The sequence below is a fragment of the Castanea sativa genome, chromosome 3, assembly GCF_040712315.1.
Source record: "Castanea sativa cultivar Marrone di Chiusa Pesio chromosome 3, ASM4071231v1".
Taxonomy (NCBI): domain Eukaryota; kingdom Viridiplantae; phylum Streptophyta; class Magnoliopsida; order Fagales; family Fagaceae; genus Castanea; species Castanea sativa.
Genome location: NC_134015.1, coordinates 2582434 through 2600939, shown reverse-complemented (window position 1 = coordinate 2600939; position 18506 = coordinate 2582434). Strand labels below are relative to the sequence as shown.

The 18506-nt window shown below is 33.7% G+C and overlaps 2 protein-coding genes across 7 annotated transcripts; both read right to left on the bottom strand.

Annotated features, from left to right (window-relative positions):
- Positions 1–1882: 1882 nt before the first annotated feature.
- On the bottom strand, positions 1883–4276 carry LOC142629554 (polygalacturonase At1g48100-like). Its single transcript, XM_075803560.1, has 6 exons — positions 3687–4276; positions 3399–3566; positions 3261–3305; positions 2956–3163; positions 2783–2864; positions 1883–2622 (listed from the first exon to the last, which is right to left on the bottom strand). The coding sequence occupies exons 1-6, from the start codon at positions 4068–4070 to the stop codon at positions 2121–2123; spliced, it is 1389 nt and encodes a 462-aa protein (XP_075659675.1). The 5' UTR covers positions 4071–4276; the 3' UTR covers positions 1883–2120.
- A 7049-nt stretch (positions 4277–11325) lies between these two features.
- Positions 11326–18454, bottom strand: LOC142626906 (uncharacterized). 6 transcript variants are annotated; one of them, XM_075800623.1, is made up of 11 exons: positions 18192–18454; positions 17423–17550; positions 17083–17260; positions 16351–16415; positions 15644–16196; positions 15372–15451; positions 15177–15263; positions 14277–14353; positions 14103–14147; positions 12223–12290; positions 11326–11883 (listed from the first exon to the last, which is right to left on the bottom strand). In XM_075800623.1, the coding sequence occupies exons 5-6, from the start codon at positions 16010–16012 to the stop codon at positions 15419–15421; spliced, it is 402 nt and encodes a 133-aa protein (XP_075656738.1). In that variant the 5' UTR covers positions 16013–16196; positions 16351–16415; positions 17083–17260; positions 17423–17550; positions 18192–18454; the 3' UTR covers positions 11326–11883; positions 12223–12290; positions 14103–14147; positions 14277–14353; positions 15177–15263; positions 15372–15418. The 6 variants fall into 6 exon arrangements, with proteins under 6 accessions (XP_075656738.1, XP_075656737.1, XP_075656736.1 ...); XM_075800622.1 differs by having other exon boundaries at positions 15378–15451; positions 17419–17550; positions 18192–18453; XM_075800621.1 differs by having other exon boundaries at positions 15378–15451; positions 18192–18453.
- Between the last annotated feature and the right edge of the window lie 52 nt (positions 18455–18506).

Here is an 18506-nt window from a genome sequence, read left to right as displayed (position 1 = left end):
ACCTTATCTCGTTTACGTGGATTATGTTGGATTGATTTTTAAAGCTTCTATGGGCTGGGCTGAAATGAAGATTTCTTAACCTTGGGTTCAAAAATACCTATATTTGACCCAATTCAATCGGTGCATAACCTTAGAAGCAACTATGTCGAAACACAAACTTATTAGGGTCTGTTTGGATACCGCTTACTGCTGAAAATTAAAAATACTATAGTAAAATAATTTTTAAATGTGTGAATAGGTCTGTAAGATCCAGTTTTAATGAATTTTTTTTTAAATTCCGTACTTGTGAGTCCTGTAAATAGTACACGGATCCACTATTTAAAACACAAACGCGTGCTGAAAAACATTTTCAGGCAATCAAACTAACACCTAATGTATGTTTTGAAAGACCCTTCTTTTCCTAATGCTCCAGTCCTTCGGCTTATTGCTAATCTTTTGTTAGAAACCTGGTTCTTAACAAACACAGTACCTTCCTCTTCTTTTAGTTGTGTTCCAGGAGAGCCAATAAGGCTGCTTATGAGCTTGGCTGTTAGTCCCTCTCTAATAGAGTTTTTGGGTTCTCTGCTTCCTCTTGCTGGCAGTGAATGTTATTTTGGAGTACGCTCTCTTTGTATCTTAGTTTTTTGTCTCAAAAAAAATTTTCTTCCCAGAAAAAAAAAGTAGGCATAATTATATATATATATATTTATTTGTTTTGGAATTCTTTAGTAATTAACTAATATATATAAAATGAAGTGGTGTCTAAGGCATTTAGTTAGACTATTACTTCATAACCAAGAGACAGTTGCAAACACCATGGACCGACCACCTTTTCCAACCAAATAACAAGTGATCACTTAATAATGAACACTAACTAAAAGCGGCTAAGAATGATTACTTATCCCTTATGGGAATTGAACCTGTGTCTTCGCGATGTCCTAACTCCTAAGCACTGGACAAAAGGGACCAAAAAGCCACTCTTCATATTCTTTAGCTCCGAAAATAGAAGTGGTTCATTTTGTTTCTATACATAATTCAAGATTTCCTTTGTGTTCATATAGTGTGGTAAATTGAACCCGAAATTTATGATACGTCATTCCCCAGACTAATGGACCGACCACGTGGATATCCCCACTTTGGTTTAATTAACTAATTGAAAAACACTTGCTTCAAAATTCCATATGTTTGAGAGATTAAAGGTGAATTTTGGATTAAATATTTTATTTTAGCTTATTGTCATATTTGTTTATATATAACTTTTTAAAGTTTTATTATTATTATTTTTAAATGGTTGTATATAGTAGTTGCACTTATCGTGGTTGAAGCTACGGCTCCCTCCCTTTTTCTGCGTTTACCCCAATTAGTGCCCCACCATTGCTTATCACCATCCTGGGCCTGAAGCGGTAGGCTTAGCATGTGTGTGGCAGCCCACCATTGCTGTCTATTCATACATGCCTATTCTGTGTGTACACATTATAATACTTGCTAAATGTGGAAGTCATTTGTTATTGGTGTTTGTGCAATTGCAATTAGTTTGCAAAATTGGGCGCAATAGCCAAACCAAGATAATGGGAGGTTGTTCAATTAGGTCTCTTGTAACAGTTATACCTAGTCAATTTAGTTATGAAACAACCAATGAATGAATTATATGTGATTCAATTTTTTCTTCTTATCTTCATTTATTATCAAGTTCCTTTTCGTAGGTCTAGAGATAACATTTGCATGCCCCAAAGTAACATGGCTCACTATTCTTTTTACAATGATTTAGTTTAGACAAAGCTTCTTGATTATAACTAAAAAATAAATAAAAATTAAGGAGTGTAATATCGATCAAGTTTTGATTCTCTTTGATATACTACCCACTTAAGCTTTGGTTTCAAAATTCAAATTTTGTAGCAGAGAGTATAGAGAATAAGTAGGATTATAAATTACAATTGGACATGTATCACATTACAATAACATCTCCCATGGCCCTTATAATAAAACCTTATTTAAACAATATCCCTAACTCATTGCCATTAGGTAAATAAGACACAATATTAACTCTTATCTCACTTGTGATTTCCAAGGTACTTCTCTTTTTTTCGTTTTTGACATATACTTAATCTACTTTGCATATTTGTCTAACCAGCCCTAGTTGTTTAACACCCAGCAGAAGCACTCTGTTGCATTAATTGTGGTATTCCCTCCAACAAGCAGAAAACTGGTGGAATAGTAAGTGTCTGCATGGTCCCATAAGCATTCCAGCAAAATGGGTTTGACACAACTTTTGCTTTGATAGGAAGTAGTTCCACTTCAGAAAGTGTGAGGTTTGTGCATGGGAGAGAGTCACTACAAGCAAAACGCATTGGAGGGCTTCTTACATCATATGTGCCTTTTATGTTTGAGTACAAGATATCAGAAATGGAAACTGCAGAGGTTTGGTTGGGACAATTCTTGGTGAGGCAGTAGTATTGGTCTATGATAATTGGGTTTCGGACGGTGTCCATGTATATGTTATGGAATGTCACTTTAGATACAGAACCTAATCCACCCTGCCATGTTTTGATCCTAACACCATTATCTGAATGCTTGATGACCGAATCACTCACTGTGATGTTAGAAACACATGCCCGGGAGTTTCGAATGCCTAGGCTGCCAATGCTGCACCCATTGAAGAGGATCAAGTTACAATTATGTTAAGCAAAAACTTGCACAAAGTTGGGACTATGAATAAGCTTTAAAAGATAAAAGAAAACTGTAAAAATTATTGAGGCAAAAATTACAAATATTGGAGTTTCTTTCTATGAAAGCACTTTGTTACCTTATTCCATGACTTGGACTGCAAGTTATGTTCCTTATATCTACATTATAACAACCAGCTCCAATTGATACACAGTCATCACCTATACAAGGAAGGTAAATAACCAAAAAGCACTGTGAGTCTCTGAAGTAGAACATGGCAGAGACATGAAAAATTGATATCTATATAGTTACCATTGGATATAACTGAATTATATATTTTGACATTTTTTGTGTTCTCGATATGAATTCCATCGGTGTTGGGACTTTGAGCAGGTGAGTTTATGTTGAGCAACTCTATATCGACGTATTGACAAACGTCAAACCGTAAATGAAATTGGGGGCTGTTCTTAACTTTAAGTCCTTGGACTGTCAAATTGGAACTCATGAAGAATCTTATTGCCTGCATCACAAATTTTGAAGATTAATTTTTAAGAAATGCACTTTTTAAAGATGGAAACAAGTATTCCAGAAATATTTTAACTGTGTTTGTCACTTACAACTGGGCTATCACAAACACTAGGCAGTGTTTTCCCATTAGGTGCCTGTTACATTGATATACAGCAAATAAGTAAACAAATTTGCAGTGGTAGTGAAGTTAAAAAGTGATATTAGGGGAGGGGGGGGGGATGTCTTACTTTGTGTGGTTTGCATGGAAGATTCCACCATTTCTCTCCTCTGCCATCTATGACACCACCCCCTTGCAATGACATTCCATTGATTCTATAGAAAACCAGCCATTGTTTCTTACTACTTTTTATTGGCCATGAATCGGGTCCATCCGGTGGCATAATAGTCCCATCAATCTTCTCATTATCCAAGCCAAAAGAAGAAAAAACCCGTTAGTTTTTGGTTAAAAGGAACAAGAAAAAGCTGCTCTAATAGAATTATATAGAATCCCTACTTTAGCAGAATATCAGTATTACCTGAAATGTGATGCTGGATTTGCAAGGGCCTGTGAATATTGTAGATTGTATCATGAAGGAATAACCCTTAGGAACAAGAAGAATTCCTGATGTTTCAGCTTGGCAAGCAGTGTCCCAAGCCATTTTGAATGCTTGTGTGTCATCAGTGACACCATCCCCAATGGCACCAAAAGATTGTACATTGAAAGTAGTTATACTACTAGCAGGATCCACATTGTAACTTGGGCTAACTGCCTCAGGTGCAGGATCAGGTGGTAATGAAATTCTTGATATTGTGTGCAAATGCTTCTGTTTTGTGTAACTATTCAGTGTGTCTTGAATTAGAGGAAAAGAGACACATGATGAGAAAAGGCAAACAAGAATGAGAATCCTAGGGAGTATCATCTCTGTTATGGCTTTAACTTGGAACAAGGGCAATTGGAATAAAATATATTCAGCTACTTATAGATCATGCTAGAGTAGGTCTTTTCACTAGACACAGCGAAGTTCACACTTACGAAATTCAGAGAACACAACTTGGATTTTGACAGATTTTGTCATTGCAATCTACTAGACACATACATTAGTATATAAAGCAACAAAGAATCACAGTTCCGGGAATTTGAGGGAAGTATGATATATACTTAAGCAGTATGTGTGACCACTTTGAACACTAGAACAACTTGCAAGAGATTAGAAATGATTGAGTAGAAGATACTAGAGAATTAGCCGAAATGAAGTCACTTTTATAGTAGAAATTCTAAGTGGAAGCTACTTTTGTGGGTCGGTCCATGCCTAAACTTATAATAATGTCATGAAACCGACCGTGTTTAGAGTTTAGCATTTTGTTGAGAATGTGGAGTCTGCATATGAGCATCCAAGTAAAAGAATATGAGGTCGATTCTCAATAAAAAGGATAAAAGAAAAAAAATGTAAAATAATATGAGATGGATAGCAGTAAATTCAGGCATCCCATGTTCTTCTTGCTACTTTAACTTTCTCTAGTGCTAAAAATAGTATTTTCACTAAAAAAAGGGTTGTTAGATTAAAAACTCTTTCATTGAAAAAGGTTCAATTGAAGTTAATTTGTTGATAACAAGAATAACAATGGCCATTGTTAGAGGTTTTATTTTCCGGTAGAACACAATCAGTACTTCCCAATAAAATCTTTTTTTTTTTTTTTAATTTACATTTTAAAATGGGTTGTATTATTGCAAATATAATTATGAAGAAAAAAAGAAGAAGGTAATTTCAGACCTTTTAAGTTCAAAAAGTTATTGGAGTTATGTTGATATAAATTTTGAAGTAGTGGTGGATAAATTAGCATGGAAAAAGTGCCAACTGAATTTTCAGTTGACAAGTAAAAATTCTTTCACGTTCTGAGTGTCAATTCAATTACATTATGTCATCCCACTTTGGATTTTCTAATATTATCTTGAGGTAGGTCAACAAGAAAGTAATATTCTTTAGAGAAACTCATCCACTGACCAATATCCTTATTGTGGGGAGGGCCTTTAGCTTCTTTTGCTGATACCTGGTCATGCCCACTTTGGTTTTCTTTTTTTTTTGGCTGCAATAGGGTTCTGCTTGGTTTTGTAATCTATTCAGCATTTGAAAAATGACGGTGGATTATATCTTGGATGACATAAATCACATTTATTTTATCCAACAAACAAAGTGTGGGTGGCATAAGATAGAATTTAGGCAACATTCCATTAGATTCGTAGGCCCAGAAACTACTCAAGGGGGGTTGTATAGTATTACTGTATTAGTAACAAAAGTCCCATTATCTGCAACAGAAGTAGTCCTAGCAAATCATTAAAAGAATTAGGGAATGGCATGCTACCGATGATACAAGCTTTGTTCACAAAAAGGTCAGCCTATCAAATTTTGATAATTACCCTAATAATTGTTATCATAGAAAATAGGGCTTGAACCTTTTAACATTCATTTCATAGTAGTGGTAATATATCATTAGGCCTAGCAACAAGTGGTTGATAATAGTTCTTGTTTAAAGTTGAACATCCACAATTGACATAGTTTAACTAAACGTATTGGTGAGTAAATTGTCATTGGATCCAAAATTTTTAATAAGTTTCTGAGCTAATTGATTTCAATAGAAAATCCTGCCGTATTTGACAATGGCCATAACAAAAAACAACAACAACAACAACAATAATAATAATAATAATGGTCTAAATACACCCTGAATCAGAACTTTGAAGCACAAAAAGAATTTCGAAAAAAGTTGTAAGGAAATACTTAAAGCAATAGTGCACTTACAGATTTTGGAATTACCATTCAATTACCATTAGAATGATGACCTTTGAATGTGTTCCGCAACCGAGTTCTCCATTATTATTTGTGTAGTCTTCCAACTTAGAAATATCTGAAGCAAAGACACTCACATAAAGAGAACAAAGTCTTGACCATTGGATGTGACTCAATTCTTCATTTAGGACCAAAAAAATTGTTCACTTTTACATTGTGTTCTAGTGAATTTTAACCATGCTATGATCGGTTTCTTCATAAATTCATCGGACTGTTTAATTATAGTTCATGATAAAACTCATAGACATAGCTTTCATTGAAAACTCATTTAATCAAAAAATAAATCTCTTGCTATGGAAATTAAATTCCAGGAGAATTTTATTGTGTTAGTAACTGACCTGGAACATGAAGCCAGTTTTGCATGATCCTATGATTTTGAAGCAATAAGCTTCATAAACTGAATTTTCACTTGCAAGCAGTGTCCCTTGCCATTTTAGATAATTGTATGTAGATTTGATTTGGTCAGTTGTGCTTGTGGGTTTGGCATATATATGTAGCACCCCCAACTATGTTGATGCTAGGGACTGATCAACCATGGTCACCTTACATGTTTGTCTGTTTAGACTTTAGAGTTTAGACTACGATTTGTGCTCTACTGTAGATAGTTTTTAGATTCTTCATGGGCATTAAATTTGTACCTAATAATTGAATTGTGCCTCTAAGGTATGCATTCCCTAGTTTCATTTAAAAGATTCAAATTATTCTTGGTTTCTCAAATTAGCTAGTCTGACACATTACTGTTAGATCTATCGCTTGAGGTTGCTGCAGAAATGTCAATTATTGATAACAAAGCCTCCACATTATACTTGGAAATCTTTTTGGAAGTCTTCTATAAGAAAAGCATATCTTCTTTTTAAATATAAGAGATTATTTTTTTATGTGAATAGTTAGTGATAGTATAGGAGTATTTTTTTATGTGAATAATATGTTATTTTTATGGTATTGAAGCATATGAAACCTTTTAGAAAATTAAGTTGGGCATGAACGATTTACATTCAGTGATAAAATTAAAATTAAATTACAAAGATATCTTTATTCATGTTCTTTATTTGTAAAAAATTCATGTGACTACTTTGTACTTTTCCAAAAGTATGATTGACCTTCAAATTAGTTACAAGGGTGAATGACATAGACATTTGTAGAGTTAAATATGATTTTAGATCCAATTATCACCATCAAAAGGGGCTTGAATGAAGTAGGAATATTTAATATTTCATCATTCTTAAGCATTAGTTTTGCTAAATGAACTTGAGAAAATTCTAATAACTTCTTCCTTATTTTCTATTACCTAGCTGCTAGAATTATGGGGGGAATATTAGAAAGCATAACCTGGTTAATGTTAATCAAAAAGTTTTGAGGGGGATTTTTTCAGTTTTGGGTAAAAGTCATTTGTCCCTCCACAATTCTGTCTACTATAAAGAAAGAATTTTGATTTAATCTTGTTTTTGCTTAAGTGATATCGAGAGAGAGAGAGATTTCACATAAGCTACTCCTTAGGAAGTGGTCACCATGGTGTATTAGTTTCAAATGTGCCCTTACACACGAGTCCTTACACACTTCATGAAGTGGTATAACCTCAATCAAAAAAATCAGTCACCAAGAATAGCATTTTCCTCTTCAACTAGTCAAAAGTCCAAAAATAAGTCTGCCCTATTTTTTTTGTCCCCTGCCTTTATGTGACAGTTATTAAGAAAGTTGACCAAAGATGATTGCTATGGTACAAATTGACCACTTGTAATGAGGAACATTTATGTGTGGCTTGTGTTGCTATAATACATTTATGGTAAACTTGTATTTTAATTCCTATTTATAGGTGTAACAAATTAAACTCCTATAGTTTCAAATGTAATAAATTAGACTCAAAGATTTGAAAAGGTAACAAATGAAGCCCTAAAGGTAACAATTGGTTTTTTTAAAACCAAATATCTTATTGTCCAAACTCAATTTCATTCTATTTAAATGGGCCGGAATTTAATTTGTTACTTTTAAAAACTTTAAGATTTAATTTCTTACATTACATTTGCAATTTTCAGGTTCAAAATATAATTTCCCCTACTTCTAGGGTCTTGGGAGGGGGAGGGGGAGGGGGAGGGGGGGGGGGGGTTGGTGTGGTGGTGACTAGAGGGAAAATGAGTTTTTCAATAACCCATTTTTTCTTTGTCCTTTTCCCCTTCCTAACTCTTTATTTTTTTTGGTATGATTGCTCTTCCTAACCTGTGAGGTCATTTGTCAATATTTTTGGCTGAATTTCCTTGCCCATCAAAGTGTTCTTTGGTTGTATAACCTAGAAGATATTTGGTTTAAAAAAAAAAAAACCAAAAACAAAGCATGATATCAAGGGTATGCATCTAATCCACCAATCTGAAGAAACTGACGCCTTTGGTTGGTTTTCATGGGTTGGGTGGAAATTTTATTTTGAGTCTTGGATTCAGGTTGATAGTTTTTTATTTTTATTTTTTTAATACATTTATGTAAGTTGAATTTATTCAATCATGTGTTGGCTTTATTCTGTGTCAAATTTGCTTGTAATTTAGCACTTAGAAACCCTGTATTTAGGTGAAAATAATGTAAGGGTTGTGTGTGTGAGAGTGTGAAGAAACTCAAGTTGTGTGCATTCAAGAGGAGCCTCGCGACTAGATCTCGCGATTGGCAAGTCGCCAAAGTGCCACACGTGTGAAGTATGCAGGGAGCTGAAGGGTCACGACAGCTGGAGCACTACAAGACAAAAAGTACAGTCTGACCTGACAGTTAACTCGCGACTCGTTCTAGTTGTGAGGCCAAGTCGCTAGAATGCCCTGTGTTGCTGAAAACTGACTTTTCACATTCCATCTCATATCCTACTATAAATATCCTTATACCCATGAAATGTAATGTGCGGAAAAATGAGCCTATTGAGAGAAAAACCCTAAGAGATGTTTCTACAACACACCCACCCTATTAGAGAGAGCTACTCATTCTTAAAGAGAAATCTTTGTAGTCTCTTCTCTTTGCCTCTCTCATTGATATACCCATTGAGAGGAGATTTGTACCCAAACACTACCCACACCCATTCAAAAAGTTGAGAGTGTTTTTGGAACTTTGGAAAGTATTGGAAGATGCCAAGGATGGCGGATGCAATATGGAGCTTATTGCAGGATTGGTAAGCTAGAGAAGATAAGGTTCGGTGTAACCTTGTTGGAGCAAGAAGCTTGGAGGGCTTAGGTGCATCGAGTAGATTAGGCTTGGAGAATCTATTGCTATTCATGTATCCCAATTTTATTTTCTAGTGGATCATTTGACCACTAGGAGGGCGGCGGAGAGGTTTTTCGTTAAGTTATTCAATTTCTTCTTCGATAACAAATCACCGTGTTATCTTTGTGTTTGCATCTCTCTTCTCTTACTCTTTACCTTTTAATTACTGCTGTATTTGTGATTATTGTTGGTTTAGAGTGTTTTACCAATTTGGGTTTAGCTCATATTCATCATTCTGCACATATATTGTTTGTGTATAAGCTTGTGTTGGTATTTTTGTATTTGAGGGTTTAAACGTTCATTAGTGTTTTATACGTTATTTGAACTTTCAATTTATTTGATCTATCCCAACCCACCACACACACGCACACACACATATTAACCTTATTTTAATATTTTAGTTTAATTCATTTTTGGTATTTTGAGAATTAGATTAGTTTCGGAATATAATTTAGACATATTATGTGAATTCTAATAATTTATTAATAAAAAAAAACTTAAATGGTTCATGAAAATCTAATTTTTTTTTTAACAAGAGATGAAACATTCAAGTATAACACGACCTTAAGCGGGTTGGGTTGAAAAAACCCTCTAGCTGTATACCCCAGCAATCATGATACGAAATATGCTAGAATTATTCATTATTTTAATACAAAATGCAACGAATAGTCAATTTTTCTTCTCTGAATGGGGAAAACATTAACAGCAGCCTTCTATGACTATTGGTGCACCACCCACCCATTTTGTCCTATTTTACACAGTTTGTAGATAATAGAGAGAGAGAGAGAGAGAGAGACCACATCAACATATTCTTTTCACTTCAAGTTCCGTGCCCTCTAAGTGAAGTCACTTCCACATTCTCAAATCCTTCTCAGTTCATTCTCTAAGTATCCGCATGCCAAACATTTTGACAAAGTTTGTATTCACTCTTTTTCCTTCTTTTTTTTCAACTTAAACATAAATGCATAAATACTGTCCCACTAGTCGCAAATTCACGCAATATATAGAAAAATGTAATATAAGTATTTTATAAGAATATAATGTAAAATTTATAAGTTAAGTAGTGTATTTTGAATTCAACATAAATTAAATAATTATTTTCAATTTTTATAAGTTTTATATATATGAAAAATGTAATATAAATATATTAATTTTTTTTTAAAATATACCATGATTAGTTGACTAATTTGAACATATCAAAGAATATTAAAAAAAAATGTACATCCTCATTCCATGGAACACATGTAACTTCTTATATTAAGTTTAAATTATTATATATGTTTAGAATTGTGACATTTTTTTTTCAAAAATAAGTATAATGTCTACAATATTGAAATTTGAATTTTAACGTAATCTAGTAAATATTTATCATGTTTATTACTTTTTTAAGGCCCACATCTCTAACTTCTAATATCTATTTTGTTTATATTTTTTTAACCCAAAACTAAAGAGTTTGGCACAAAAAGAATAAAATTTCATACTTTCCAACCTAAAAATTAAGGAAAAAAGGAAAAAAGAAAGAAAGAATTTTTGAGCCCCAAACTGAAAAAGGCAACTTAAAAATTATCAATTTAAGACCAAGTTAGACCAAAATGATTGAAATAACCAAAATGAGCCAAAATGCTACTGTTTATCTTTTAGATATTATATAGATTTCTAGCATGCACCACTTGTAGCAATACTTAAGCATCAGTTCAATTTGGTAACGATTGCTACACAAATATTCTCATTGAATAAAGAAAATATACCTGGTGTTTGACAATGAATCCAAATACCCCCCCCCCCCCAATGAATACGTTTCACAAGTACATACTCTCATTGACAATTAACTTATCAAGTGAAAATATGTCAACTGAAAAGGGCTATATACTCATATTCAGCAATAAGTCCAAAAAAGACAATTATACCAACAAGAAAAGTAATCCTCGCATAATGAGTTGGATTTGCATTTCCAAACAATATTTTTGAAACACCATCAACAACCAGTCTTTTTTGGTTCTTCAGTAAATAAGCAAATATATTTTCCACAAAAAAAAAAAAGAAAAAAAAAATCAATTCCCAAACAACTCATAGAAAGACATTCTAAAAATGATGCGGGTTGAGATTTGAACCTTGACCTTAGAAAGAAGCCTGACCCCAAAGATCTTTAATCAATCACAAAATCAACTTGACATAATTACAACTAATTGTTTAACACTGATCACCATAATTGTCTTCTACTCATGTTGGCTTTTTTGGACATTCGGAACAAACAAGAAACTAGTGGACGGGTTCTTGTGTGTATACTGCCATAAGATTTCCAGAAAAATGGATTCATATGTTTCTATCCTTGGGCAGGAAGCAATGCAGCTCCCAGAATTGTAACATTTCTGCATGGCTTTGAATTGTGCATAGGCAGGGTTCTTATGTCACAAGCACCATACATGTTCTTGTATGATGCATCAGAAATGGTAAGTGAAAAGGTATGATTGGGGCACTTTTCACAGAAGCAGTAGTATTGGTTTAAATAATTGGGTTTTGAATAGGTCACTTTGGATACAACACCAGAGCCACCTTGCCACGTTTTGATCCGAACATCAGTAGAGTGTTTGATGATTGAGTCCCTCACTGTTTGAAATGCTGGCTCGGGATTTATCTCTGCTAAGACTGCCAAATGCTGCATAGGTACAAGGATTCAGTCAGAGAAAGGGACTAGTGACAGATTTTTTGCCACTTAATTAAGCAAAAGTGGATTAAAATTTGTGCAAATTGATCCCTAGATTTAGACTGGTAACCTCTGAATTTTATGCTACAATGAAGAAAAGACAAACAAGGAAGTTTTCTACTACATCGCATTCTATTAGATAACTAGAAGTGCATATAAACCAAAAAGTGATGACCCTTGGGTGTTGGTATGGTAATGGTAGCAATTTTGTAGGTTGACTTTTTTACAACTTGCAATTATAATGCAGACTATATTTTCAGTAAATAAAATCAGAATCAAGCAGTGAACGACCTAATTCCATGACTTTCGCTGCATGTATCATTCCTTATATCCAAATTGTATTCCAGTACAATCATCACCTGCATTGAAGGTATAAACCCAAAAGTATGAACTTTTAATATAGAAAATACATAGGGAAGTCAAGAACAAGGATTTAAGAGCTTGTGGAATAATATGCCAGTGGATATGAATGAATTGTATATTTCAAATTATTGAATATCATCCGTGTTGGGACTATCGACAAGTGATTTTATGCTAACCAATTCTAAATGGATATTTTGAAAATGATCGAATCCAAAAGAAAACTTGGGGCCGATCTCAGCTCAAGTCCCCTTACTTTCAAATCAGAACTAGAAGCAAAACTTATGGCTGGCATTAGTAAAAAACTTCAATGAAAGAACTTCTACAGAGTTTAACATCCAAAATAAATTTCAAGCTACTTTTTTTTGCATCCTAAAGCATTATCAATATTTATTCCATTAATATAGGATGTCAACATTAATGAGGTATAATTAGAAATAAAAAGGTTCAATTTCCGTGCCTGCCATGAATAGTCCACCATTTCTCTCATCTGCCATCTATAAGACCAGCCCTGTGCAATAACATCACCTAATATGTATGAAGATCAGACTCTCTTGCGTACTAGTTTTTGGTGACCATACTCCAAATCTATCTGGTTCCAGAAGAGTTCCGTCAATCTTCTAATTATCAAGCCAAAAAGCAAGTTTTTCATCTCAAAATCAACCAACAGGCTTAAAGAAAAAAAAAAAAAAAACCTCAGCTTATAACCATATTACTAACACAACCAGAAGGATGAGATGGGATTTACAAGGCCCCTCGAAAATTGTAGTTTGTACCATGAAGGAATGAATATTTGGGTGGAACAAGCATTGCAAACCTTTTGGCTTGGCAAGCACTCCAAGCATTCTTGAATGCTTTGGAGTCATAAATAACACCATCCGCAACAGCAATGAAAAGTACATTGAAAAGAAATAATGCAAGGATTCATGTGCCTCAGCTAAGTATTCCTTCTCATGGATTTAGATTGTGTTCCCCTTTTCATAAGTATGAGAAGACAGATTTGAAGATATTTAGCTAAATATAGAACAAATTCTCTTTATAATAGAGTAGAACTCTAAACATAGTACTCTAAAGTACAAGCCAATTAACTTAATTTGACTATAAAGGACGATGCCAACTAGCGTCTCAATCATTTTAAACCAAAACTTGGACTTTAGACAGCTTTTTGTCTCAATCATTAGTCTTAAGCCAAAATGTTATAGGTGAAGCAATACCTGTATAGATTTCTTGTCAAGCAGGACTCCACACAAAGGGAATGCCATGTAGTAGCTTAAACCAATGGACCAGAAATATATAGGACTTCATTTTTACTTATTTGGAGTGGTTAGGGGAAATAAATTTTCTAAATTTACAACATAATAGAGATACCAAACATCCAATGGATAATGAAAAATGCATTTTTTGGCCCAAGACTGAACATTTTTGTAGAGTTACCAAATGCCACTTCGATATGGAAGCAATGTATTTATAGGTGCCTTGGGTTATGTATTTACCCTAAATAAAAAAATGAAGGATTCCTAGATTACATTGATAGTATAAATTAACATCGTCTTAGTCCACATGATGAGATTGATATGGAAAAATACAATGAAATCATCTTCCATGAGACATGTACACTTTCTGTTTTATTATGATATAATATTGAACTTCATATTAATTTTAAAAGATGACATTAGAATATTTTTTTATAGTCAATATGAAGTAGACACCAAATGTATTATATATATTGTGCACACAACAAAATGTTTAAAAATGAAGAGTGTAGTGGTAAAACCTACGGGCTGCAAAACAACAGAGTATCAGGAATATACCTGTCTGGAAATGAGATTACTCAACTCACGAATAAAACCTAGAGGCTACAAAACAACAGAGTATCAGGAATTGGGAGATTGTTCAATGGGTAAAATAATGAGCCCATTTGCTTGAAAGATAATTGTGTGTGGCAAAAATTAAGGAGAATGAAAGGAGTTAGATTGATTACTCACTGACTGTGGTAGCACACATCTACAACTGCATACCGGTTTTCCAATAGTTCCACCAAATAGAATTGAGAGTAAAGAATCTAAAGAAGAAGAAAATGAAAAATTAAATGCTCAAAAGAGACAGAGAAAATAGGTTATACTATTAGAATGCAACAGTTGAATTTTCAAAATATTGATCCAATAAAATATTACTTAATGGTGTAACATCCAAAAGTTACACTAGGTGTAACTTGATCCTTACTCTATAACAATAACTCCAAATTGAAAATATCAAATAGGAAAGCATACAAGCAGACAATAAAAGTCGTGTCCAATTAAACACTACCTCGTCAACCATCAGATCAAATATTTGGCTCTTGGCATCACACTACCAACATCCCAAACTTGGCTCAGGGTCTTGTGAATTATGTGAAAGACAACACACCATAATTTTAGTTACCTATGAATGGATCTTGTCAGACCCATACCCATGTAAGACTTAAAGCCAACTACATTAGCACTAGGACCATCAAAGAAAAGCCAAATATGCAAACTAAGCAAGTTGATCAACCACAATATAAGCAAATATTGATCTTAAAACAGAAGATGAAATTAAATAAATCAGAGTAGAGATAATTAATAATAATTTTTTGTATTTCCCAGTCAAAAGCTGTAGGGAACTACTCAGAGGAGTTAACCTGATGCTCTACTAAAAAATCTCAATATTCTTACCATTAACACTTCAATCTACTGCTTTATTTTAAAGCCAAAGGCAAAACAAATAAATCAACTAATAAAAGAGTAATATTTTGGATCCTATATGTATCATACACAGTATTTAATAGATATGGGTTACCATGTGTGCTCCAAAATCAGCATCAAGACGAACAAAAAAAAAAGATAATGATAGGGAAAATGAATTACCTGCTCGAAACCAAGCATAAAATTTGCCCACTCTATATCCCTAGTAATCAACAAATTGAACCTAGCAAGAAGGAGTGCAACCCGGGCCTAAATAAATCACAAAATACCAAGTGAAACATTATTCATATGTTACAGATAGTGGGTGAAAAAGATTAACTTTGAACATTAAGATCTTGAAAGAAACTTCAAGGCAACCTCAACCTTTCCCATGCTTTTTCCCCTTTGCTCTTACAGGGATTTCTCTAAGCTAATTTCTTACTCCACACATGCACAACCTGTATTTCAATTTTCACAAAAATAGCAATAGTAAAATAGTAGAAAAAGCACAATGAGCAAGCTGATGCATTTGTTAAAGATAATGACAGATGGAGCTACTGAACAATCATAGCACAACAACTTCAATAATAATAAATCTACAGATTAATTCTAAAAATAACAAACTAACAGCAACACTAAACCCAACTCACCTCATTTGGAGATTTTGGCTCCAGAAAAGCTGAGTCAGACTGGCTCAGAGGTGGTTGATTCAAAAGTCGTTTGCCCTTGTCCAAAAAAACCTTTTCTGCAAAGAGGTGCCCCCGAATACCATCTTCCATATTCATGTTGGTTTTCATATGCTGTACCAATTTCCGCCTTCTTTTTCCCTTATAATTTTTCATTTTCCTATCAGCAACCCAAAGCTGTACAAGAAAATCTCTGTCCAAGTAATCATCATTTTCAATGCTGTGTCCATACTTATGAGACACATCTATCTTGCTCTGTTTCAACCAAGGGGCATTTCCTTCTAAACCACCAGGTAGCTTAAATCCCCAAACAAGATTTCTTGCCAGAACCATATATTCTTGAAAACCTATAGCTGTACCCCACAAACCATCTTGTGAAAATGATCTTGCTGGAAATGTCCCACTTTGAGATTGCAAGTACTGAAGGACTTGAACCTTCTCAGGGGTAAAAGCACCATTTTGATTTTGATTTGTAGTATGGTACAATGAGTCACTCCTTCCAACAGTTTTATTGGTGCTGGCAAGGCAACATCAACCCTTTGTCATCAAATGGAACTGTCACAGTGCTAGCAGAAATTCAATTTGCTAACTACTAAAACTCCATGTGTTGCAGGAGGAAGAATGGAAAAACACAGATTTTTAATAAAGGAATAAATAAACAGGATATATACCTGTTGGGACACAGAAAGTGTCCGGCATATATTTTCTGTACACTTTCGCTTGCACTTTGCCACAACTGTGTTATGTATTAGATTCTGAGTTGCAAAGAAAAAATGGCAGGTTTATGTGATGGTGACAAATGGTGCAATGCTACCCAATAAATTTCACAATTTTTTAGCACTCAACAGTATATAACGGTAGCAACATCAATTTCATCTAGAATCACCGTTATCATCACTTAATGACATTCAAATTACAGACTTAACACCTCAACATGTGTGAAAATTGGTGTCAAATTGTTTGTGTGCTTAGACTTTCTCTTATTTTGATTTAGTCAAAGTTTTCACGTCAATCGTGGTTGCATGGATGGAAGGGGTCCCCTTCTTCATTCAAAACCAGTTGGGATGGACAAAGCAAAGGAAATTGTGACTTGGAAATTAGAACTGGTTTAGTAAAAAGGGAAAGTCTTGGTACACGCTTGTAATTTCACATTTTGTACACATTTTATTTGAAATCATGTTCTGAAAACAAGATTTTAGTTCAAATTGAGAAATAGTGAAATAGAGTTTTCAAAATCACAATTTTTGTTAAATATTCCTAAGGTATTGTTCCTAGACTGATGGAGATCAAAATATTCCTAGGGTATTATTAGGTTGGAAAAAATAAAAATGATTGACCATAGAACAAAAAACAAATGCAGCAATAAATTAAAAATGAAAAAGAAATAGAAAGGAGATAGTTGCCTATACAAGAAGCAACATTTATGTGCCTAGATGAAGAAAGTTTGGACCGGTCCTATCTTCTCCACTCCACTTCTTATGGTGTCCTTTTCAAAATAGGCAACTATGGATTGCAGCAAATAGCAAGTATTTATCAAATTGCGCCCTCTACCCTTGGTGGTAGAATCTCACTCTTCCTCATCTTCATTGACAAGAAACACATCACTAAGACAAGAAATCTATGTGCATCCAAAATCAAACTTTAAAGTTGAAACATCAAAGCCTGAAGATTAGCAACTATACATTCAAACCCTCAAAATTAAGGATAGAAGGTTGCATAAGTTGTAGATTGTCAAGTACCTACCCAACCTTTCATGTGTCATATGCTATGCAAGCTTTACTGCCACAATAAAATGAACGCATTTCTTCTGTAGGTCTTACTCAAAAGTGCATCCATGTGTGAAATTTTGCTCAACCACAAAATATAATTCCCTACATAATAGAATTTGATGTATGGTTTAAATGAGGCCAACAAAATTAAATATCTAGCATGAGGTTATTATAGATGGACAAAACAGTAATAAAAATCATCTCGATACAAAAGATAAAAAATAATATTTGGATATACCTTGCAATAAAAGAGAACATAAGGGGAAAAAAAAAGGGAAGCTTGGCAATGTTTTTTTTTTTTTTTTTGACAAATTTATAATTATGTTATACTGGTGAAAATTGCACAGTTCTTTAAAAATGAACAACATTTTTTGTATCACTTAGTAAAGCAAATAAAATGAGATGCAAGGATTTTATTAAGTTTAGACACAAGAAAAATCCTACTCAAAATTAAGTAAAATAGAAATGTTATTTAACAAGGCCATATGCCAATAATAAAAATCCACTATTAAAGTTTCAGTACCATTCAATCTGGGTTCTTTAAAATAAATAAAAAATCTTCCATACATTTACAAATTCTAGTTGCAAATACTGGGCCTACTAGATTGAACCATTGCTGATAGTCCTGTTGTAAGTTTGGCCAAAAATTGATAAATTTTGAGAGATAATGAAAATAATTAATTGATATTTCAGCCGTATGACAAAAGCAGCAGAAGAGGAAGAAAGAAGTAGGAAGAAGTAACCCTTTACTGGTTCAGACTTGCAATGCCAAATCAAGCCAAGGATGAACTTTGCTCATGCGCAATTCTTCCACTTTCATCAAAATCAATAAAATGAGCAAGACCCATAAAAAAATTAAACCACAAATGAAATTGAAAGAGGTAGGCATTTGATTTTGAGTTGTTTACATTTAAATGCAAATGAGTGAAAATCTAGAGACACGTTCATTTGATTATTCCATCTGAAAGTCCAGCCTTTTATTTTTTAAATCATTTCTGAAAATTTATTGTACCCATCAAGCAATTTTGAATACATCACAAGCTAACTGAATCTAAGCA